Genomic DNA, 25,625 nt, shown 5'->3' with positions numbered 1-25,625 from the left:
TTCATTACATCATGGGCAAGGTAAGTACCGGTTCAATTTTGTCTCTTTCATGTTAAATCTTATCTGTCGGCATGAACGGTTCGTGTTTGTGAATTTTAACTGTCAAATCTATCAAACTGAACATAGTATCAGTGTCGTCTGATGATATCTAGTGTAGTATTGTGTTTTAATTGCTGAAATTTGATTGTTTGAGGTATTTGTCGATGATATGTGTATTCATTGTTAGATCTAGGGTGATTTAGGCAAGTTTGACAAAATCAAAAGACACCCCTAGTCTCGGAATTAAGTGTAGACTTTGATTTTGGAATCAATTTTAGGGTTTAAGCAGTTTTGACAGGTTTTAGGTTAGGACCGCTTTTGCAGACTTTTAACTTAGGTCCGCTCATAAGTCACCTAATAGATTCGCTCATGTTTACCATATAAGGTCCGCTCTTAGTTACATTCATTAGGTCCGCTCATTAGAACACTTTTAGATCCGCTTATATGTACCAAGCAGGTCCGCTTTTAGAGCAAATTTTTAGGGATTCGCTTATGTGTACTAGGTACGGATCGTTTTTTGTGTGTTTTTCTTGGTAGGTTCGCTTTTTAGTCATCTATAGGGTCCGCTTATAGGGATACATGGTTTATGGTTCGCTCTTGTGAACTTTAACTCTATGGTCCGCTTATGTTGTATGATATTGATTCGCTTTTGTGGATTATGGACATTGTTCAAAATGTGAAAATTTTTCTAAGTCATTATTTATGATGTTGTGCAGGCGTCATCAAATGTTGTATTTGATCCAGTTCACAACAGCTGCATTGATCTAGATGTTGAATAGAATCCTTTACTGTCGGAGTTCAGCAGCATATTAGATTTTATGAACCGAATTCCAGTAAAAAAGGCGATGACGGACCAAAGACCAATTTACAGATCACATATTAGCCGTTTCTGGGAGAATGCTACGTATGATGAGGCTAGCAAAGTGATATCTTCAGTGGTGGAAGTGAATGGAAAGAAGGAAACTATTTTGGTGACAGAAGCTTTAGTCCGTGAGGTGATGAACTTTCCTGACGAAGCCAATTATCCTACGAGGTTTCCTGAACGTATGGTGAAGGGTTGTATGCTTAGATTGGGTTACAGGGGTGCTTTGAACACGGGAAACTACCTAAAGTCGAAATTTCAGAAGTCTTTCAAGTTCCTCATTCATTGTATTCTGATTTCGCTTAGTCACACGAAGGGTAGTTATGATCAGATGAGGGATCATCAGATGAATATGCTGACGGCGTTAGTGTTGAATAAAAAGTACAACTTCTCGCATATAGTGTTTCACTATATGGCGGAAAATTTTACAACGAACGTTAGAGCATGGAAGTATCCGCGGTTTGTGCAGATGTTAATCGATCACGCATATCCAGGGATAGATAGAAACATTAAAAATGATCTTTTAGTACAAGCTCACATGTCAAATAATACTTTGAAGCAGTTAGTGAAATATCATCCAAACCACCCAGAGCCAGATCTTGTTGTTGAAAACTTTGGGTATATCAAAGATGTGAAGTATGCTGATCCTGATCCAGAGAATCATCAGAACTGGAGAAATCAGGAAGAAATGAAAGAAGCATTATACGCTGATGAGCTGAAGATTATGGAAAAATTCAAAGACGTAAAGAACGAATGGTATGTGAAGGAGTCAGGTCGCAGACGTAGACTTGCAACTCCTACAATAGAGGGTGAAGGTTCTTCGTCTAAGCCGAAAAAGAAACAAAAGATGAAAGTGCAGACAATGTTAATTGATGAGCCTGATGAAGATGTTCCTGGGGTAAATGTTGAAAAGGAACAAGAGATGACTGGTGCTGAAAACATAGTAATTGAGACAGATTTGTTTACGACAGATGCATATTTTGTTGATAATGTTGTGCAGACGGTTACTTCTGATATTCAAAAGGAAAAAGAGAAGGTGTTAGATGATGTTGAAGGTGACGACGTTGATAAAGACACTACTAGTTCTTCTAGTTCATCAGAAGATGAAATGATTGATGAGGTTGAACACGAAAGGAGAATGAGAGAAGAGATAGAAAAAGGAAAGTTGATCAAGAAGAGGAAGAGGCAAGAACAGGAGGATGCTCCTTATGTTCCTTCTCTGGAGCATGTTTCAGAGTCACAATCTACTCCGAAAGGTCATAAGAAAGCTGCAAGTCGAAAAAGAGCAACACCGAAGCATAGAATGTCAAAGAGACCTAAAAAGATCTTTCAGAAGACTCCTACACCTCCACGTGAACCAACACCTCTACATTCACCGATACATCAATCTCCACCCAGACAACCAACTCCACAACAATCATCACAACCCAGACTTCCCACACCACCAAGACAACCATCACCTATTCCTCAATCAACACCACCACCACAACAACCATATTTCACTTCACAAGATATCTTCGGCACACCTCCACTCACCCAAGTACAACCTGGTTCTTCGAGTAAAGGTCTTCCGACACCGCAAGATAATCTGCTAGACGTTGGTGACTTCGACTTTGCAAATAATTCCCAAGTGTTGAAATTGGAAAAGAAAATAGAGAATGTGATAGCAGAGAACAAAAGGTTGGCAGCTGAGAACAAGAAGGCAGCTGATAGAGAAAAACTGCTTGTGAATCGTGTATAAGGGTTAGAAAAGAAGGTTGAAACAGATCAAACTGAAATTGATATTCTAAAAGTTCGCGTGTCTGAGCTTGAAGAAGAGAAGAATCGTCGTGATAGTCAGAATGAATATTTCCAGCTTAAAAACAAAGAGCTTGCAGCAGCTAAAGCAGTAAGTGATCATGAAGTATATATGCTGAATAGAGTGGTCAAAAGTTTGCTTGGAATGTCAGTTGATCAGAAGTTTGAAGAGTTGAAGCTAGAAGACCTTCGTGCTGAACGTCAAGCAGAATTAGAAAGGCAGATGAAAGATAAGGGTAAAGGGGTTGAAGGAAGTTCAGCTATGCCTGAAACGGCTCTTGTACCTTCGATGGTGATCGATAATCCTGAGCCTATATCTGCAGTTCCTGGATTATTCGAAGAAGAAACTCCAACGCATGAATTAATTGGTGGCGAAGATGAAGAGGATGATGAAGATGATGATGACAACGAGTTTGTATATTCTGCGAGCAGTCATAGTTCTAAAGGTGATGATGATGATGACGCTGCAGGAGGTTCAGGTGTTAGAGTTTCCAAAGCTTCCAATGAAAAAGTCGTTGAAGATTTGATGAACGACACTGTGAATGAAGAAAGTGGTGAAGTTGAGGGAAAGGGGGAGTCGAGTAAGACGCAGATTGTTGAGCATCATGAGCCATTGTTTGTGCGTCTAGATGTGTATAAGGAAATGCTTAAAGATGTAAACCCTGAAATTTCCTTCGATTTTGAAGAGGATTTAGAATCGTTTGATATTAATAAACAGCAAGATTATAAGTATGACTATGTTGAAGATGCTGATATCTACGATCGGGTTCAAGTTGAAGATTGTTCTGATAGTGAAGATGTTCCTGAAGATACATCAAAGCTTCCAACTCTAATGGAGTTCTTCGCAGCAGAAAATAGAGAAGAGTTGCGACAAAAGGTGATTGAAGCTGTAAATGAAAATGTGTTTGAAAATCTGAAGAAAGATGCTGAGAAAGAAAGTCAATCGAATGTTGAAAAAGAAGATCGTTCGAAGTGGTTCAAAGACAGCCATGAGAGAAAGTTCAAGAGGCCTTTGAAGTATTTCCAACGTGATAGAACTGTTTCTCTTGGCGATGTTATTAGTTGGGGTTTTCTGCCACAAGTGAACGCGTATGCTATTCGTAGGGAGTACGGCGTCCAATACTTTAAACGTCTATATGACATCATGTCATTACCATGGTGGGACGTTGAAGAATTATCTAAAGTGAGAAGCTTGGATTACCCTGTGAGGCAAAATGACAAGGCGATGTGGGGTTACATTAAGTACGAGGCTCTAAAAGGTTTTAAAAAGTGGAAGCCTCATCGTCCTAGATGTGTTCAGAGGGTAGATCCAGTGAGTGGTATTACTGAAACAATTCTGAATGTAAAGCCCCCAAGAACCATGACGACGATTCCTATGCCTGAAATGGAGCAGGATTTTTATAAAGGTTTTATTGATTGGGTCTACAACTGTATCACAACTGAAGCGATCATAACTTACAGAGCTGGTGGTGAACTTAGAAATATTCACGTCTATGATCCTATGTGGTTGGTGAATTGTTCGGCAAAAGACATAGAATGCTTGTTCATTCACAAGATTCGCTATTCGCCAGCAGACAAAGAGCAAGCTCTTCAGTTTCAACGTGTAGTTTCACTGTGTTTTCAGAAGAGCATAAATTCTGAAAACAAGTGGAACTCTTCTTGGTGGTCGTTAGACGAGAAGATGAAGAGAAAGGCAAAGCGTGAGCGTGATCTTGATAATCAAAGGATGGAAGAACATAGAGGTATGTTCATGAGGGAACAGGAAAAAGAAGAGAAAGCGAGGAAGAAAGAGAATGAAAAGATCAGAGTTACGCTGAGTAAAAAGCCGAAACCGAAGGAAGAGAAATACAAAGCTATCTGAAGACCTACATTCAAGACAAAGACTGCGGCTTCATCCAAGGGGGAGTTTGTTGATGCACAATGTCTAAAGCCTGCGTCTTTGTAATGCTAGATTAATGTATAGGGTCCAGATAGGTCATTTTGTATAAGTTCAGAGGGTCAGAATGTAATTTTATGATTTCCAAGTTGTAGGTCCGCCTTTGTGGCACTTGTCCACAAAAGCGAACCAACTTAGTTGTCTGGTTCGCTCTTGTGGACATGTCACATGAGCGGACCATAGTGCCTATATATACCCCCTGTGTTGTCTTCATTTGTAACCTTGTCTGAGATTTCACGTCGAACTGCTGTCCGTACGGCAAGTGATATACAAGTGAAGAAAAGTGTTTAAAGTGTGATTCCTTCTGTTTCTACTCCATTCTTTTACATTTTGCTTTGTATCATGTCTGAAATGTGTTTCCGCCACATTTCCGGCAAGCACTAGCTCTGATTGACTCATTCGAGTGGTCAAAACTGATCCTACATAAAGCTTCTAAACTAGAAAATGAATTACAGAAATGAAATGCAATGAAAGTAAACTATTTACAAACATATTTTTGTTGAGCGTGTTAGGGAAGCATATCAGCTGACGACAAGTTACTAGCACCGTTAAGCTTGATAACATACTAAGTCTTAAACAATTCACTTAGATTGTCGATATGCTGATCCTTTTAAATTTTCATACAAACTTCAATCTGTTCAGGATACGATTTAGGTGAATTAAAGACTTAAACTTATATGTGTGTCACACCTCTTGAATATACTCCCGTATCCAGATCCTAATATTCAATCTTACAGGTAAGTATACTTAGATGATATATGTAAAGGATTAAATGCGAAACGATGAGAGCTCAGGTCAGAACTTCTGTTCTGCAGAGAGATGACGGTTCGACTTAAGGTGTGTTCCCTTTAGAGAATCTTTTCTTCAACAGCACATGATTAGCATTTTGCAATGTTTCGTCATTTTTTGTACTGAGGGTTAGTTTTATTTCAAGCAAACGCAAAGTATTATACGGGGACTAGGCCATTGCTTCCGCAAAATAAAAAGTCCCGGGATAATACCCCAGATATCACTGAGTATAAAGACCTAGTATCTCAGAAAAAGAAACCTTTCAAACAAGATTTCAGGGGTTACCTATATATCCAAGATTTGTTCCCCACAAAATAAGCAAGTTTGAATTTTAGGTTTATATCCAAAACAAGATTTACTGAATGTATAAAAACCTATCGACACATCATCAGCGAGACTGTTTAATGCTTTAAAACTTTACATTTCTTTAGCGTATCGTAACTGTCAAGCCGCTGTACTATCATTTTCCCTTTTTCACAAACTCTTTTTCAGTTTTCTATTGTTTTTGGATTTTGAAATTTTCTCATGTTTTTGGATTTTTGAAAATTTTTACTGTTTTTGTATTTTCTGAAAATATAATACTCCCCCTAAATACCAAAACAAGTAAAAAATCGACAAACCATTGCAGATTGTTTCTCAACATCATCATCTACAATGTTATCCTCGTCAACGCCAATAATCTCATCCGACACCGATAAAAGCTTCATATCGTTCAGTTTTAAAAGATATTTAAAACGAGTTTTGTCAAATGCTTTGTTATGTAAATCAGCTTTATGTTCGTCAGTGTGGATTTTCTCAATTCGTATCAACTTCTTCTCGAAGCAATCTCGGATGAAATGATGACGAATTTCTATGTGTTTCGTTTTAGCGTGATGAACAGGATTTTTTGTTATACTTTTCACTGCCTCATTATCAACAAAGATAGGGGTGTTAAGAAATTGCAAATCGTAGTCGCGCATCTGTTGCTGGATCCACAAGATCTGAGAGCCGCAACTGCTAGCAGATACATACTCAGCTTCACATGTGGATAGAGCCACAGAGGTCTAATTCTTACATTGCCAGGTGACCAATCGTGGTCCATAGAACTGACAACCCGCTGTTGTTGATTTTGCATTAACTTTGCAGCTTCCGTAGTCGGAATCAGAATACCCTTCGAGCGTAAAATCGCCTGTTTTTGGATACCACAACCCCAATGATGGAGTTCCTTTCAGGTAGCGTAATATCTGTTTCACAATCACCATGTGCGAAGCTCTGGGGCTTGACTGAAACCGTGCTGGGAGGCACATTGGATACATGATATCGGGTCTTGAAGCAGTCAAGTACATCAGCGATCCGATCATGGAACGATACATCGTTTCATTTACCCTGTCTCCGGTGAGATCTGGGTTTATCCCATGATTCGTTGCTAAAGGGGTTGAAGCTAGAGTAGATCCTGAAATCCCAAATTTCTCTAAGATATCATGAACATACTTCGTCTGGTGTATGAAAATTCCCTCAGGTAGTTGATCAACTTGAAGTCCCAAGAAGAATTTCATCTCCCCCATCGATGACATTTCAAATTTTTGCTTCATAACTTTTTCAAAGTCTTTGCACAAATTTTCATTCGTTGACCCAAATATGATGTTGTCCACGTATATCTGAACTATCAGAAGATGTCCGTCGACCTCTTTGGTGAAGAGAGTGACATCCACTTTTCCATGGATGAAGCTGTTGGCTAGCAGGTGTTGAGACAATGTCTCGTACCAAGCTCTCGGGGCCTGGTGTAAACCATACAGCGCCTTATCCAGTAAGTAGACCTTGTCTTTGTGGATTGGGTCGGTAAAGCCCGGTGGTTGTCCGACATATACCTCCTCTTTACCTTCCCATAGAGAAAAGCCGATTTGACATCTAACTGAAAAACTTTAAAACCTTTCCACGACGCAAATGCTAAGAAGATCCTAATCGCTTCAAGTCTAGCAACGGGAGCATACACTTCTGTGAAATCTATACCCTCCTGCTGACTGAAACCCTGGACAACGAGTCGAGCTTTGTTACGAACAACAACCCCTCGGTCGTCTCTCTTGCATTTAAAAACCCATTTTGTGTTAATCTTCCTGTGACCATCAGGCAAGTCTACTAGCTTCCACACTCCCAACTTCTCAAACTGGCTCAGTTCCTCCTGCATTGCATTGACCCAAGAATCTTCAGTAAGTGCCTCCTTATAAGTCCTCGGTTCAATCTGCGAGATAAAACAACTAAGTGAAAACTCAGTTTGTAACGAAGCAACTGTAGAATAAAAACAAGTAAGCCCTTGATCGATTTGTCGTCTAGTGCGGACGCCTGATTGTAATTATTCAATAATCAGCTCCTCTGGATGGTATGAAAGAGTTCTTGGCATCACCTCGACTGGAACATCTACCTCGCCTTCCAAATTAGTGATATTTTGGTTTACATCGTGTTCACCGACTGGAATAGACTAACTTGAAATCTGAATTTGCACCACCTTAGAATCTGAATCACCACGATCAAATACTTGTCTGTTCTCAGATTCTTGATTATCATTTTCTACCGTCTGATTATCATGAGCAACTTCATTTTGTTGAATATCATCTTGTTCTCCAGCATTGCTTGGACCAGCTTCATCATCATTTGAAGTTTGATGTGGTCGCCTAGAGTACTCAGCTGAGAACCTTTCCTGTGATGACTCATACTTTCTTAGAATATCCAACTCATCAAAGAAATCTTCTTCTTCTTCTTTTTCTTCTTCCATGTCAAACGAATTCCACAAAGTGTCATAATCAAAACGCCATGAATCTCCTAGATTCTATGGTGGCATTGTGTAACCTTGACACTCAACATTCGATGCTTCGATGATCCACTTTAAGCTTGGAACAAAGACTCGTCTTAGTGGACTTGAGTATCCTACAAATATTCCCTCGATACTCTTTGGACCAAATTTACCAAAAGGCTCTAGAACTGTACAGGGAGACCCAAACGGTTCTAAATACTTCAGGTTTGGCTTGCGGTTGTTGATCAGCTCGAAACATGTCTTGTTGAATTTCTTAACAGTGAGAACCCGGTTGAGCGTATAGTACGCGGCTGATACTGCTTCTGCCCAAAAGTTAACAGGTAACTCGGAATCAGCAAGCATCATCCTGGACGTTTCATTTAGCGTCCTGTTCTTTCTTTCAGCTACTCCATTATGTTGTGGAGTGTAAGGAGCACTAAATTCATGCAATATACCTCTTTCATCGCAATATTCTTCCATCTTGATATTCTTGAACTTAGTACCATTGTCACTACGTAATCTTCTAATGCGTGTCTGGTACAAGTTTTCCATCTTCTTGAAAAGCGTCATCAAATGATCAAACGTCTCATCTTTTGACTTCAGAAATAATACCCAAGAAAATCTTGAATAATCGTCTGTGACTACAAGACAATAGAGATCCCCAGTAATACTTTTGACGTTCACTGGACCAAACAAATCCATATGTAGTCTCTCTACAGGTCTCGAGAATGAATTTTGTTTCTTCCCGGGGTGAGATTTCTTCTTCTGCTTGCCTTTGATACAGCTAATGCACTCCCCCTCAAGATGAAAACCTTTCACATGAACACCAGTAACCAAATCATTATGCACCAGGTGATTCATTTTTCGTAAATGTATACGACCCATCTTTCGGTGCCATAGTTGTGTTTCTTTCTCTGTTGCTCTAGACATAAAACAATGAGCCTGACCCGTGGTTGTAGTTGCGACGCTCATATCCAACACGTACAGATCATTGACTCTTGGTGCTCTTATGATAATCCATTCTTCGGGAACAACAAATCCTGGTTTCAATATCAAACACTCTTTGTCTGTGAAGTGCGTTGTATACATCCTATAACATATCTGAGAAATACTCAGAAGATTATTCTCAAGCTCAGCAATGTAGTTAACTCTTTCAAACGTGACAATGCCATTGGATAACGTTCCTTCTCCAATTATCCTACCTCCTTGATTTCCTGCAAAACCCACATAACCTCCATTAAAACCACGAACATCGTACAGCAGGGTCTTCTTCCCCGTCATGTGCTGAGAAGCTCCACTATCCATAATCCATCGCGAAACGGATCTTGGAAGCTCCTGCACAATTCACAAACATTTAGTTAGATTTTGATGCCACCCAAGCCTCTTTTGACTCAGGTAGCTGGAAACTAAGAACCGTTCTTTTGGTGAACAATGGTGGAAAATTCTTGTCATTCATTTTTAAGCTCTCTTCAGATCCAACCTCAACCTCTTTGTATAAGAAAAACTCATCTTTAGGAGGTTGACCAGATGGTGGTCTTTCTTTTGAACATTTTTCTTTTCAGAAATGAGCATTTGTTCTTCAAGTTTCTCATAATAATCCAAAGGAACATTCATCTTTACCGGTGTAGTAGAAGATGATTGTTTTTCTGACTCTGAAATCTTTGGTTTTGTAGAACTTGTTTTCTTTTCAACAACTTTTGGCTTCCATGTTTGTTGAGATGACGCAACCCGTATGTAAAATTTGTCATTTTTAGTTACCACATTTTTAACAGGTTCAGTTTTGATTTTGGTGTTGTTATTTTTCAAAACTTTCTTCTCAACAACCATTGGAGCTTTTCCTTTCATATCAACTTTCTTTTTCTGAATCTCAACAACTTCAGTCTTAGACTTCAAGTTGGTACACTTTCGTGCAATATGTCCAACTTGATTACATTTGAAGCATGTTCGGGTGTCAACTACCCGACTTGTGCCTTCAGACTGAGGCTGTGAGGCCTTTCTCTCAAAGAACTCTTTGTTTGATTTTGAAAAAAATTTAGATTCTTCATCAGAAAGTGAACTCGAACTTGAACTTTTCACAAACACCTTTTTCTCAGCAAACCTTCTGTTTTGAACATTCTTTTTCTGATAATTCTTACCACCCTGATATCCACCCGACCATTTGTTTTGATTTTTGTTATAAAAACGCAGTGGTACAACAGGTTTCTTGTAGTAAGCTTTATCTTTTTCAAAATTCATTTGCCTCTTTGTCTGATTTAAACTTTTTACTTCAGACCGATCAATTTCAACCAATTTGAACACATTTGTCAATTTAGCAACATTAACATTCTCCAGTGGAAACTCAGAATCCGAATACAACTTATCCGATCCCGACATCTTATACATGACAAGAGTAGGTTCTTCATTTAAGTTGTCTTTGGATTTTGGTTTCGGAATGTATTTGTCCAAGAAACATTCATCATCCTCAGTAGTGTCACTTTCAGACTTTAAAACATTTTCAACCATGCTTTCAACAATTTCAGATTGAACACTATCCTCATCAGACGATGAAGTGAATGTGACATCAATTGTGTCCGGAAGTTTCACCTCATTTTCTTCATCAATTACAAACCATGATTGTTTCTTTGAAAAATTATTTAGAACTGGTGGTGGAACCTGATGATAACCCACCCCTGTTCCATCAGAATATACATCTTCGCCTGCTTTGTTCTTTCCAATAGGTTTGGGGACTATATGTTGGAGAACAAAGCTTGCGGAGTTGTAACTGCTCAGTTTCAACTGGATGCATTCATTTTCAATTTTAGCTTCTTGAAACTGAAGCTTCAACTTAGCAATTCGTCCAGTTGCTGATTGATTAACTCTTCTTTAACTCTAAGAACACCGGTCAGCTGAAGATTCTCTTTGTCTGTTTTACCATTTCTTTCATCAGAATCTTTTATCGTTCGTTTTAGTTTTTCAAACTTTTCTGAAATTTGACGATTTTCAAGAATCAGTTTTTCATTTTCTTTCCTAATTCTTTCTACGTCATTTTTATCGTTTTCGATTTTCTCAGTTAATTCTTTTAATTTGTCGTTTGAAGCTTTTAACAACTTATCACGATTTAAAATCTGATCTTCAACACTTCTGACTCTGCCAGTCAGTTCTTCAACCTTCTTACCACTGAGGTAAGCATTTGTACTACAAACTTTGCACTCTTTCATGCAATTTTTGCAGTTGTTTTCAGATTTAGCTTTCTTACCTGACTCATGTGTATCGTTTGAACTGACCTTGTTTTTGGACTCAGTTCCAGAACCAGAAACTACCTCTAGTTCTTTTGCAGCAAGAACTTTGTCAGCCATCTTCTTCAAATTTTCAGCAGTGAATTCTTCTGACGTATCAATAATCCCGTCATCAATCTTCTTTGACTACGGTTCTTTTTCTGTCTCTTTCTCATCAGCTTCTCCTCCTCCCTACAATTCTCTCTGTTTGGCTTCTTCTTCTTCTTCAGTAAGTTGTTTGGTAAGAACTTCAACATCAACTGTATCTGGATCAACAGCTATGTTTCCATTAGGATCGAGATAACATTCTTTATCAGGATCCCATCGCTTTGCTTTCTTTGCTTCCATCCATATACGATAGATTTTGCTTTTCATGAATTGAGTTGTTGCCTTCCTGTTTACATACTTCACTTCTTCAGATCTGTTATCTTTAAAAGGAACAATCTTTGTTGCTGTGAAGGCATAACCAACTGCGTCTTCCTCAGGCAAAACATCACTCCAATCATAACCTTCATCATCATGAAAAACAGCAAGTGCCTTGGATTTTTCTTTGGGTGCCTCCTCTATTTGCTTCATCCTGGGAGGTTCTGCTTTATTTTGATGATAAATTGCTCTTTTGTAATAATCCTCTCGGAAAGGATTTGCAGTATCATCAGTGTAAGCATATCTGCACTCACGCTTAAAATGACCTTTTTGTTTACATTTAAAGCACGTGACTTTTGACTTGTCAAAGCCTAACTTGGTAGAAGGTCCACCAATAGACTATCTTCCGGTAATCTCCATGAATCGCTGCGCTCTTCTCACTGCACTCGCCATACACCACTTTATGTCGATCAACTCCATCTCCTCAGGGTCGATTTGATCGTAGTCTTCTTTTGTTAGGTTAGTGTTACCTATCTTTCCTGCAACGAGACTTTCGTACGATTCTAGCACAGACGCTAAAAACACCATCTGTTGTTTGGCAGATTCTTCACTAAAATTCTGACTATTCTTCAGATCCACAGCAATGTTGCATTGAAATAGATTCTTTGGTGCAGATTGATTTGAAGTATTTGATGAAGAACCACCATGATAGCCACTGCTAGGAGTTTCTTGATTCATTGTGTTTGAACTTTCTGCTGAAAAAGCTGTCTTAGGAGATGGAGTCTTTGGGATCACACTTCCTCTGTAATACAGCTCCACATTCTGCTGATAAGATGAGTTGTTGACTTTGCTGAATTTCTTGATCTCTAATTCATGACTTTCTAGTCTTTCGATAAGCAGATCCACTGTCAATTCTTCTGACTTGATTGTGTTTTTCAGCATCAAGGCAAAGTACTGCCAATCTTGCTCATTCGGTAGTGAATCAAACAATTTGTCAACCAACTCTTCTTGAGTGTATATGATTTTGTGTCATGCAAGCTCCATCTTCAAATGCCCGAATCTTTCAATCATCTTGGAAACAGACTCGTTCTTTAAACAACCAAACAAATCAAACTCTTTTCGTAACAACTTCTTTTTGTTCTTAACTATTTCAGCACTACCTACACATTTTATTTTTAATTTTTCCCAAAGGTCTCTCGAATCTTTGTACTCGATCAGTGAGATAATGTCATCTCTGACATATTGGTGAAGCAGAACAATGCACTTTTGTTCAACAACATATCTTTCAATTTGATTATCTTCTAAATTTTAATAATTTGTTCTTCCCAAATCAAAACCATTTTTCAAGCTTTTCCAACTGGAATATGCAAATGCTTTAAGCCATTCTTCAAATCTTCTAGCCCACCTATTGTAATCTTCAATTGCCATCAACTTAGGCGGCTTATTGTATGTTCCATATGCATTGTCTACACTCATAGCATCAGAAAGAATTTTCTTTGCACTTGGTGTTGGTGTAGTTCCACTCGTGTTATTTGATGTGCCATCCCCCGAACCACTGGTAAATGCAACCACATCACAGAAAGGATTCATGAAATCATCCATCTTACAAGTACCTGAAACAATCAACAAACACTTAGAAAAATTTTTGGAATTTTGAAAAGTAGTTTCAAACGAAATTAGTTCAAGCGGAATGGCTCAAACGGAATTAGTTCTTCAAACGAGATTACCAAACAATATCTAATTCCGTGCGGAATTAGCCTAATTTCAAACGAAATTAAACCAATAGAAGCGAAATTAGGTACTATGGTGCGGAATTAGTTACTTTGAAGCGAAATTAGTAGTTCCGTTTGGACGTTTCAAACGAAATTATATTCCATGTGAAATTATCAACACTTTTCAAGCGAAATTAGGTCAAATGTATGATTCCGTGCGGAATTACAGAGTTAATTTCGAACGGAATTAAGATGACATCAGCATGTCCGGTCTGTTTTTCAAACGGAACTAACCATTTTTATCAAAATTAGATCAAATTTTAGTCCAATTCTTCCAAGGATTAGCTAAAACTCTGTTTTACGTGATATATGTGAGTTTTAAGCCATTTCAACCGTTAAATTTTGTTCAAATCAGAAAAGAATGAGTAGAAGTGAGAGAATCCGATGAAATCAAGCTGAATTGGTATGTACTCCTCGTCCTGAGCTCTGATACCACTTGCTGGATCGTCGTGTGACCCTAACGAGTCAATCTGAAGAGTTCAACATCAAAATCAAGGGCGGAATCAATGAAATTGATGTAACACAGCTTGTTTTCCTCTAATTATCTTCTTATAAACCGATTCTGAGCTTTTACAGATTCAAATGACAAACGGACAGCACCTCGGCTCTAAATCACACACACTAATTCTGTTCCAAATGAAACATCAAGATCAGGTATATAGGCCAGTAATTCCGCTTGAAACCATCTCAAACGGAATCACCAGTTCACGCGGAATTACTTAATTCCATGCAGAATTAGTAATCTCGCTTGAAACCTTTAATTCCGTTTGAAATGTCATTAAGCACCTTTCATGCGGAATTACCCTTTAATACTGTTTTCTCGATTTCCGTGCCCTGATCTATCTATTATAATACAAGACTTAATAAAGACGAAGTTAACAGACATCAGTGTATCAACACATTTCATGCGGAATTACCCTTTAATACCCTTTAATACTGTTTAATACTGTTTTCTCGATTTCCCTCATCTCTCTCTCTCCCCTCTCGGCTCACATACAACCGCCACCACCACCACCACCTTAACTCAACCATTTTCATCCATCTTCAAGCTCCATTCAAGTGTAGGAAGGTGTCCTGAGAAGACGGAAACTTGAAGAACTTCAAGGAGTTTCATTACTTGCTTTCATCATCCATTTTCACCATCTTTTTCACTAGAAATCTTCCCTAGCCTTTGAGCTAGTTGTAAGTCCTTGTTTAATCCTTGCTTATTTCTATTTTGAGTAGTTAAAAGTTATAGTATGATGAAATTTACAAGAACACTAAAAGAGTTAAACAAGAAACTTGAACATAAAAGTTTACATGAAGATGAAATGTTACTAGTAGGATGTTGTTATGAATATGTTGTTAAATTCTTAGTTATTCTTGGGTATGTGATGTGAATCACCATATGGAGCATGTTAAATGATGTTTAGAAACTTGATTTAACAAGACTAGGAAGGTGATTATGTGATACATGAAGTAATCACCTTCTAATTTAAGCATGAACTTGAATGAAATAGATTTCTTGAAATATGAGTGAACAAAGTAAGTTGATGATCATGTAGATCCGAGTTCTACAAAAGACTTTTCTAAATAAACCGAGTTTAAAAATCGATTTTTAAAAGATTATGACTTTTACATACACTTATACATTTTTGAAAATGAAATAAGTGTAAAAACCTTTTATTTACAAGAAGAGTTCAAAAGATTATTTATTTATTTATTTTTTTTGTAAAAATTGTTTACAAGTTGTAAACACCAAATTCTTTTAAGAAGATTATTTTTAAAGAAATAATTACACTTTGGAAGGTAACTAAGTCCACTAAAAGCTTTACCAAGTTACTACGCATTTTCGGAAAGTATCAAGTTCATGATTAATATATAACGCACATAGTTTTCGCTCTTGGTGATGTAAAATTGTTTAAGGATTGATTGTTGATTGGTTTTGAAAAGAAAATGATATGCTTAATAGCATGGACACCTCCGTTTTTAAGGGAAAATCTGGCGAAATTTTCTAAAAATCCCAAGACTTAGAAAATTATTTTCTAACAAGTGTTTACAAAAGTGTTTAACTTTGTTTTTCGGAAGTAAACTTCGCCATGAGTTTTGTTACAAAATTTCAAGGTGTCGGAGGTGGTTTTTCGTAAGTAAAAGCGGACAAATATATATTTAGAATATATACTCTATACTAAAACGCTTGTGTGAATGTTTGTGTGATTTGAGAACTAGTTATATTTATTTTAGGGCAAAATAATGTAACTTAGCAAAATACCATCACATTTATGACTTCGGAATAACACCAAAAATCTCATGGAATAAATATTTAAGTTACACACTTGATATTGTGATATCACACGCTAAAGCGTAACTTACGAAACATTCCGGAAAATACTTGTACGAATATATTTTTTTTTGGTAAATACTATTTTGGAAACGAAATAAGTGAAAATATGGTTTTTGTACATATTACCAAGTATATCATATTTTCGACAAAGAGAAAATATATTATTTTGGGAAGTTAAAATATATTTTTTTAGCATATTAGAAGATATATGATTTTGGGAAAATATATATATATTTTCTGGACGATACATTATTTTTGGGACAAAATAAGTTATTATGTATTTTCTAGAGTGGGACTTGAAAATATAAGTGTTGGAAATATATATATTAGGAATATATTGGTATATTTTTAATTGGAGTAATACACTGCAATACGACGCCAATACATGGCTAAAGACACACATACAAAAATACGAATACACATGTATGAGATACCCCCATCCTTGGGAAGGAAATACGAAGCTAAAATACTTGAGAAGTGCTAATACAGAAATATTGTTTAACAATTATTCCAAAATAAAGTATAATTTAGAGTTAAAATAATTATTTTAACTAATAATTATAACTTGGAATAATATTTGGAAACACAAGAAACGTAACTCAAAAACCTTCATATTAAGCAAAGGCACGGCCCGTTCGTCTAATAGACGTCAGTACACTGTAGGTAGTCGTGTTTGCTGAGGAGACATGGGTTACACATACTGAAGACGCAATATTGTGAGTTCATGTCCCCCTTTTCTTTTAACTGTTTTCGGTTTTATACTTCGTGGGTGAAATACATGTTACAATTATTACAGACATTTTATACATGGTATGGTTAGCTTAAGGAGGGTTACTACTTAGATCATGTGAGTGGGTAGGCGGATACTTAAGTCCATTAATCCTCATCGTAGGACCGAGGGACATGAGTGATAGATCTATTTGGGTGTAGCGAGCCCCACTCCTGAGTCCGCCGAATGGACCATGTGGTGACTATGTCTTACAGCCGGAAGCCCGGTGCGAAATCTGCTAGGTTTGAGTCTTCCTGCATCACTTCACACATATCAATGGCCTTGCAAACCATTGGTGATCTCTTTTTCCTTATTGCTACATACCAGGGACTTACATACATACTTACAACATTTCAGAGGTTTATACATACACACAAACGAACACATGAACTCGCTCAACTTTTGTTGATTTTTCAAACTACATGTATTTCAGGAAACTAGTGGATCTGGAAGGGTATGCATGTGTTGTCAAGCTGCGTTTGAATAAAGGATGTTATCCAGGGTGTTGAGATTAGAGGGTGTAATCCTTTCCTGGACGGGATACATGATTTTAAACTCAGGTTTTCTTTAGGTACTTTTTTTTGGGTCTTGTGAACTCGTTAAATCACGTAATGGTTTGTAACTTATTGGTATTGATGTTTTTCCGACAATGTTGTTGTGGTATTTTTTTTCTAAACTCTTTTAATGGATAAACATCTCGTGTTTTTTTAGCATATAGCATTGTTATGATTGTTGCTATGGTATTAAGAAGTCACACCAAATAAACCACGCTTCCGCAAAAGTCAGGGTGACAGCTTGGTATCAGAGCCTCGATCGTAGCGAACTAGGATTCTTTCTCGAGTCTAGACTACGATCATTAGGGCTCTCACAAAAATGTTTTCATAACATATTTTCATTGCATACACAAAACGTCCAGATCCAGGGAACCAACATTTTTACAAACAAACGGCACAAATACATATTTCAAAATTTATGTTTATAATTCAGACTTAGAGACTGAGGGAATTCAGTCTTAGAGACTGAGGGAGTTCAGTCTTAGAGACTGAGCGAGGTTCAGCCTTAGAGGCTGGGTGTTTAGTCTTATAGACTGGGTGTTTAGTCTTAGAGACTGGGTGTTTAGTCTTAAAGACTGGGTGTTTAGTCTTAGAGACTGGGTGTTTAGTCTTAGAGACTGGGAGATTAGTCTGAGAGACTGGGTGATTGGTCTGAGAGACTGGGAGGCTTAGTCTGAGAGACTAGGAAGGATAGAAAGTTTCATGAGAATAATATGAATACATGACTACATGACAAATTTCCTTGTTTGCATACACTAATTGTTGGTAATTACTATGGATATACATGCTATGACTACTATGCACCGGCACACATGTCACTCTATTTAGAAAACGAGTTATCAGACATCTATAACCGTACGGCCACCGCCATAAATAATGAGACTGCATCCGCGCCAGATACATTTACGTCAGACACTGAGAGTGATCCTGATATGCTAACCAAGGGCAAGGGCGACTTCCAACAGTTCGTGCTACCAGATTTTGGTGATACTTTATCTTTGCTGATGGTTTCTCTGACAAGAATCCTTCTGTCACTCTTGTTTCAGTCCATGATCACTTTATCACTGGTCATCCCGTCGGTGAGCACACCATGGCTCCGATCCTCGATGATGCACCCCCTGTGGACGTTTCTACTGAAGGTTGGCTACTCGACGAACCAATTATGATGACGTTGACATGTTTACTGATGATCGTCCTGCTGACGCCCATGATGGTGGAAAGTTAGACGAGAACATTATTACACATTACACTTCTGAGACCCCTGTTATAAGTTATCCTCTGATTTTAGTATACACTCGATTTCAGACTCCTTTGAGTCTGTGACATCTACAGCCTTACAGACAGCTGGATTACAGCTTTCTACTACTGACGCAGACGGCGATGACATAGCTGCTGCACTATCACCTGCTCAAGGAACCACACCGTTACACCACCCAGAGCCTGCTCCAGAGCTAGCTTCTACACCTTTTGGGTCAGCTTGAGGTCGCACCTGCTGAATCTGCACCTTTACTTGATCATGACCCTGTTTCTTTTGGTTTACCAGACATTGCATCCCTTATATCTGACCCAGTACCTGCACCTAACGACCTTCTCATTGGTTGAGACGTTTGTTTTTGCACCCGCAACCGCTAATGTTGCTCCTTCCCTCCTATGGAGACCGACGTCCATTGCACTGGCATGCCTACCGCTTTCTCTTAGGACTTACCCGCACCCCGAAAGGGTACTCCAGGCCGGCACCCGCGTAACGATCCCTATTGTTGTTGCAGCATTTTCTACGACCTCACAGGCCGCACCATTTTCTACATTCACCTCTACATCGCTGGACGAGCCATTTCGATGATTCCTATAATACACTATGTTGATTTTAGACCTTTACCATCCCTCACATTATGGAGGCTACACACGGGATGAGTGCTCCTGTAACATCAGCTACAGTTGAAGATACGAGTCGCTGACTTTTGGAGCTTGAGCTGACACCACGTCCTCCACCCTGTATATTGCCAGTATACTTTGATCCTCCACATTTATCAAAGATTCCTTTTGCACTCTCACCTGTTGCTATTACGCCTTTCCCAGGTTTTTGATGCTCGTTTCTTTACTGTCGAGCGACAAATCAGTTAATTACTTCGACGTATATGCAAGCTCGCGGAGGAATTCACGCATGTTAACAGTTTACTTTTCTTTCCTCCTCCACCTCAGACACCGGTATAGTGGTTTCTGGATTATGCGGATTGCATTACATTTGGGTAAAGACACTAATGATAAGCCGGGATTGTGGAGACTTTTAAAGACCACTTCAGACTATGTGATTTTGATACACTGATATACTTATAGGACAAGGGTAGGGTGACCCTGTGTCCCTCTTGATGTGATACATTTTGAAAGACGATACAATTGTGGTCGGAGAATAATGAGAGACCAATCATCATAAAACATGCGACAATACTTGGTGGCCAATGACTAACGAAAGCTCAGACGCTAAGTCTTCGTTAAGCACGATTGTTGATCCATAAATGTGTACTGTAATTATAATGCTACGTTCTTGCTTACTATGCTCTCATTAAACACAATTCCCAAATTACTTGGTTGTGCTATGATTATGCTACTACTTGATTAGTTGGTATAATGATCTGTTATGTGTATGTACATATGACCACTAAACAACTAAATGCACTCCTGAACAAATAAGACCTGGCCTAACCAATCTTCTTCTTAGAATATGTCGATACAAAGGAATGTCACTATCAACAACCCTCCGCCAACAACAACGGCATAACTACAAGAGCGCATCTCACAGGCCATTGCACAGCTCGAGGCCCTCCGATCCGAACACAGCGAAGGCTGCACCTACAAGCAGTTCTTAGACCACAAACCTCGAAAATTCGACGGCACCGGGGGTGCCTTAGCCTTCGTACGCCGGGTTGAGAAGACGGATTCCGTACTACGATTGAGCAAATGTGCCCCAGAACATCAAGTCACGTACATAGCTGGACTATTCGTAGATAGGGCTCTGTCATGGTGGAACCTTCATGTTCAGACAATGGGCGAGACCGCTGCATATGCTTTGACATGGGACGAACTGAAAGAACTTATACGTAAGAGATATTGTTCGAGGGCAGAAGACCAGAAGTTGGAAACTGAAATGTGGAACTTGAAAATGGAAGGACCAAAGATAGCTGAGTATGTGTAGAGATTTAAAGTTTTATCACAAGTTGCTACGCTCCTGGTGGGACCAGAGTTTAAGAGAATTGAACTTTTCATAGGGGGATTGGCACCTCAGATTCTAAGCCTGGTAACAACATCTAAACCTTCAACGATCACCGAGGCTATCAACACAAGCGTAGCGCTCACTAAAGAAGCAGTTAGACTAGGAAAATTTTCCACTACGGACGAGAAAAAGGAGACTCTTGTAGAGTCATCTGGGGATAACAAGAGAAAGCTCGCAAATTTCAAGATGGTTACTCGGGCGAGTAGCAAGAAGAAGGCCAAAAAGGGAAAAGACTACATGGGTATCCTACCTAAGTGCGACAATTGTCTACGCTATCATGTCTGGCGATGTAAATATGGAAAATGTGATAAATGTGGCAAGAGAGGGCATCCTAGGGAAACTTGTAAACAAGACACTGAACGTAGAAATGGAGGCCAAGATGGCAGCGAGAATCACGTAGAAAACAACGACAATGACAAAGGCAGGACGAGTGGCAAACAGAAATGTGCTCAAGGGTGTCTTAACTGTGGGAGCAAGAGGCATTTCAGAAAATACTGCCCTAAGAAGAATCAGGCACAAGGATAAAAGCTCAACACCGGAGCTAGGGAGACACGCCAGGAATTCAAGCGTGGATATCGGTACGTTCCATATTACTCAACGTTATGCATCTGTGTTGCCAGATACTGTTGCAAATATTAGGTACGCATCTCTAGAGTTTGAGAGTATACATGGTCGAATAGCAAGTAAATTAGATAATCCGCACTCGAAAGAACTAGCTAATGGGAAGCTAGCGGAGGCCAACGAAGTAATTGAAAACGACAAGATAGAACCCGGAGAACGTGAGTTTACGCTTAATCTACTGCCAGATGAATTGGGAAGCTTCGACAAGGTAATTGGATGGATTGGTTGTCAAGTGATCAAGAGGAGATTGATATCCGCATCCCGATGCCGAACGAAAAAGCAATCACGACTCATGAAGCAGGATACGCCTCTACAAATTACTAATTGCTTGAAGGCACAAAAGTTGTTGCGAATAGGATGTGTTGTTTCCATGACTCATGTCGTGGACAAGGGAGTCAAAGGACCAAAACTCAAAGATACCCCTGCAATAAGGAAATATCCTAAAGTCTTCCCCGAAGACTTACCAGAATTATCTCCTCAACAACTAGTCGAATTTCGCATCAATTTGATTACAGGCATCGCGCCTGTAGTCGATGCACCTTAGCGACTTACAGCTTCGGAGATGCAAGGACTGGCAGTGTAACCTCAGAAGTTGATAGAGAAGGAAGATAACAGACCAAAATTCCATTTTGGGTAACCCCAACCCCAATTCTACTCATTAAGAAGAAGGACGATGATTTTCAAATGAGCACCAACTACAAAGAGCCGAACGAGCTAACCAACAAGAGTCGGTAACTCTTGCTAAGGATTAACGAACTTCTTACTTAACTAACTGTGAGGATCCAACTACTATTACACGACTGAATTCAGGAATAAAGGATACCGGGGAAATTGTGGGACAATGACTTGTTTTTAAACATGCAAAATAGTGTTTCCTATACGATGCACAAGACAGTGTTACACAGAATACGAAACTTTGAGAATTTAACAGACATGTACATAGAACTTTTGGAACCTAGGTCAAAACTCGTAAGGGCTTATACTTAGGAACCACATCTGTTAACTCAATCAAACACCAATATCCGACGTATATACCAATTCAGTTGGCCAAACAGGATGTACTTAAATTTCTTTTGTTGAAATCCTCACTTTTGCTTCTAGCGAGTAGATGTTTGCATCTCTACTCCCCTTTACGGTAGTTGCATCGCGTCGATTTTCTTCGCTGAGAGCGAACGCATATTTGCTTTGAATACTTGGTCATATCTTCATTTTAACAGATACTAATTGTTTCAGTACTCGAAAAATTATAAGTCACACATGCACCATTTGCTACGCATGAGGTTTCGTTTCGAATAAACGCTTCATTGAAGTTCGAATATTATGTTGCTAAATCTAATTACTGGTTTGTGATTCAAATGACCTACATTATTGTAATTGTTAGCTCTTTTGCTATCAAGTCAACACACTCTCTTGAAACTTCTTTTATTTCAAGTTACATTCATGGTTTATTTTTGTTACCATGCCGAGATTCCTTGTTGATACTGTTAGTGCATGGAATGTCTGTTGACTTCGTCTGCATTAGGTCTTAGGTCAAGATAGGTCAACATAGGTTCTTGAAAGACAAAATCATGAATTATGTTGATAGGTCCGCTTGTATGAACATAAGTTAGACATAGGTTCGCTTATAGGTACGTCAAGCATGTCCGCTCATATGTCATTAAGATGGTTCGCTTGTTTGTCAAGATAGGTTCGCTTATGTGGCAGTCCGTATAAGCGAACCACACAACACTATATATAGCTTGATTAGTTGTACGTTGAAGCAAACCTAGATCATTTCTTGTGGAACGAAACTCTGTCAAATTGTAATCAGAAAGCAATAAGAGAGAAGAAATTAGAAAGGATTAGCGGTTGTAACTTCATTTACGTTGATTCCGCCTTCGTACGTGAGGATGAACGTTCTCTACTGACTATTCAGGGTCGGAACACGGTCCAACAAGTGGTATCAAAGCTCAGGACGAGGAGTTCATACTACTACAGCTTGATTCTACCGATTTTTCTGATTTCTACTTACTTTCTCTCATACTTTTTCGATTTAAAGTGGTTCCTACGGTTGAAATGGCCTGAAAATTGAGTATAACATGTGAAACATACAATTAACAAACCCTAGAAAGTTTCAGGTTAAAACTCGGCTTAAAAATTGTTAAAATTGGGTAAAAACATAGGTCCGCTTTTACGGACATTGCTAGATTCGCTCGAAATTAACCATTAGGTTCGCTTTTACGACACTTTCGCTCATGAGGTTCGCTCGAAACTGCCTATTTCCGCTTATCCGAACTGAGTAGTTCCGCTCGAAAGTGCTAGGTCCGCTCGAACGAACAAAGTAGGTCCGCTCGAATGAACAAAGTAGGTCCGCTCGAACGAACAAAGTAGGTCCGCTCGAACGAACAAAGTAGGTCCGCTCGAACGAGCCCTGTAGATCCGCTCGAACCTGGTTCGCTTATCCGGACATAATCTGGTCCGCTTATTTGAACACTTTTAGTTCCACTTATTCGGACACTGATAGTTTCTTTTAAGTGATCTTGTTTGATTGTACAAAACTTGGCAAAAATGTTTGATGAACAAGAAAACAAGAATCTTGAAAGTTTAAATAACTGGACTAAGGAATCTTGGTATGAGATGAGATATGATAAGGATGTTTATGTTAAAAGATTCGAAAATTTCTTTTATATGAAGAATGAATCGATGGAGATGTTGAAAGAAAGGTTTTATGAGTTAATCATCAAGTTAGAAAAACATATGATATATCATTCAAATGATGAAAGAATTTTGAAATTTGTTGATGCTTTACCTTTGGAATGGGATAAATTCGTGAATGGACTGAAACGGGATTCTAGTTTATCATGCTTTGATTTAAGAAGTTTCATCAATACAATAACAAATCATAGGTCTGATGAAAATTCAAATAAAAGGAAATTATTGGATGAAATAAAAGAAGAATCAGGAAAGATAGATTTGAATGTAATCATGAGAAAACGAATCAATGTGTGTCTTGCAGCAAAAAATAATATCAGATACGATATTAAGAGGGGTTGTTATATTGATGAAAGTTCGAATCCTCTTGATTTTGTTAAAATTTTTTGTGCAGGTACATACAAGATGGAAACAAGGAAAGAACCTGAAGGTGGAAAGATGAATGGAAAATGTTCGAAATGCGAAAAATAAGAAAACAGACAATGTCAAACTTCTGAAGGATGTAGAGAGTTTGACATTGGAAAACAAAACTTTGAAGATCGAGAAGAAAGCTGATGTTGAACAGATTCTGGAGTTACGCTTGAACTGTGAAAAGCTGAAATCTGAGAATGATAAACTATTAAATGATTTAAACAGTTTGACATCAGAAAACAAAATTTTGAAAGAAAATGAAAAAGGTTTTGAAAGCAAAAGAAAATCTTCAGAAGATGAAGATTTCTGGATAAAACTGGAAAACAAAAATCTGAAAGAAAATGAAACAAGATTTCAAGAACAGTTAAAAGTTTTGGAAAATGAAAAATCTGTTCTTGAAAATCTTAAAATTGAAAATGAAAATTCTATCAAGTTCTATCTTGAAAGAATCTCTCAGCTTGAAAAAGAAGCTGAGAATTCAAGAAACAAGATTGATGAACTTGAAAAGAAATTGAAAGGTTTTGTGACTGCATCAGATAGTTTGAATTTTCCCTGTCCAAAACCGATCAATTCTGTTCCAATAAGTGACAATGTCACAATTTTTGACAAAGTCAAAATTGAAGATTGTGATGACAAATCTGATGATGAAAAAGAAAAGGAAGAAAAAAGAAAAACATTTTTGAAATTAAATGAAATGTTTAAAAATACTGTTTTACATTCTACTGAGAAAGGTGAATGCTCAACGCAAAAACCTATAAAGAAGAATGTGGAACAGAAATAAAAAGATAATAAATCGAAAAAATTTCAAAAAGAAAATAAAAGCTCATCAGATCAATCATCCAATCACAATAAAAAATCACAAAGACTTAAAAATCAAAACTCAAAAATAGTTGGTAATTAGTGGTGCAGGTCTGACCACAGTGCTCAAATGCCAAATCAAGGATACAAGAAGAGAAATGACTACCACAAGGCAACTCAATGCTATGATCTAAGTGTGTGGTATGAAAATGGTATACGATATGAAAAAGAGAAGAGGTATGATAACAGAGTGTGTTATTCTTGTGGCTATCAAGGACACATTGCTGTTAACTGCCAAAGCCAGAGATTTGAAATGAGAAGGTGTTATGAATGTCAAATCAGATGCCATATTGGAAGAGATTGCCCAAGGAGATCGATGAGAAGATCGAAGGATGAATCTCAGAAAATGGCAAAGAAACCAGTCAACGTCAAGCCCAAAGAACAGAAGGTTCAAGAACCTAAAGTTCATGAAACAAAAGTAAAGCTTTCTCTGGGGCAAAAAGACAGACTGCGAAAGAAGAGGAAGAAGGCCAGAGAGTATCTGGAAAGGATTTTGTCCTCGGATACAACAAGAAAATCAGAAAAGATTTCTGATAATCCAGTTTACTCAT

General features: G+C 38.2%; 1 protein-coding gene across 1 annotated transcript; it reads left to right on the top strand.

Annotated features, from left to right (window-relative positions):
* The first annotated feature begins 884 nt into the window (after positions 1-884).
* LOC110908707 lies at positions 885-4,559 on the top strand. Its single transcript, XM_022153968.1, has 3 exons — positions 885-2,253; positions 2,644-3,177; positions 3,328-4,559. The coding sequence occupies exons 1-3, from the start codon at positions 885-887 to the stop codon at positions 4,557-4,559; spliced, it is 3,135 nt and encodes a 1,044-aa protein (XP_022009660.1).
* The last annotated feature ends 21,066 nt before the right edge of the window (positions 4,560-25,625 follow it).

The sequence above is a fragment of the Helianthus annuus genome, chromosome 8, assembly GCF_002127325.2.
Source record: "Helianthus annuus cultivar XRQ/B chromosome 8, HanXRQr2.0-SUNRISE, whole genome shotgun sequence".
Lineage (NCBI taxonomy): Eukaryota > Viridiplantae > Streptophyta > Magnoliopsida > Asterales > Asteraceae > Helianthus > Helianthus annuus.
Note: the sequence above shows the minus strand (reverse complement) of the source record. Positions and strands in the feature narration are given on the sequence as shown.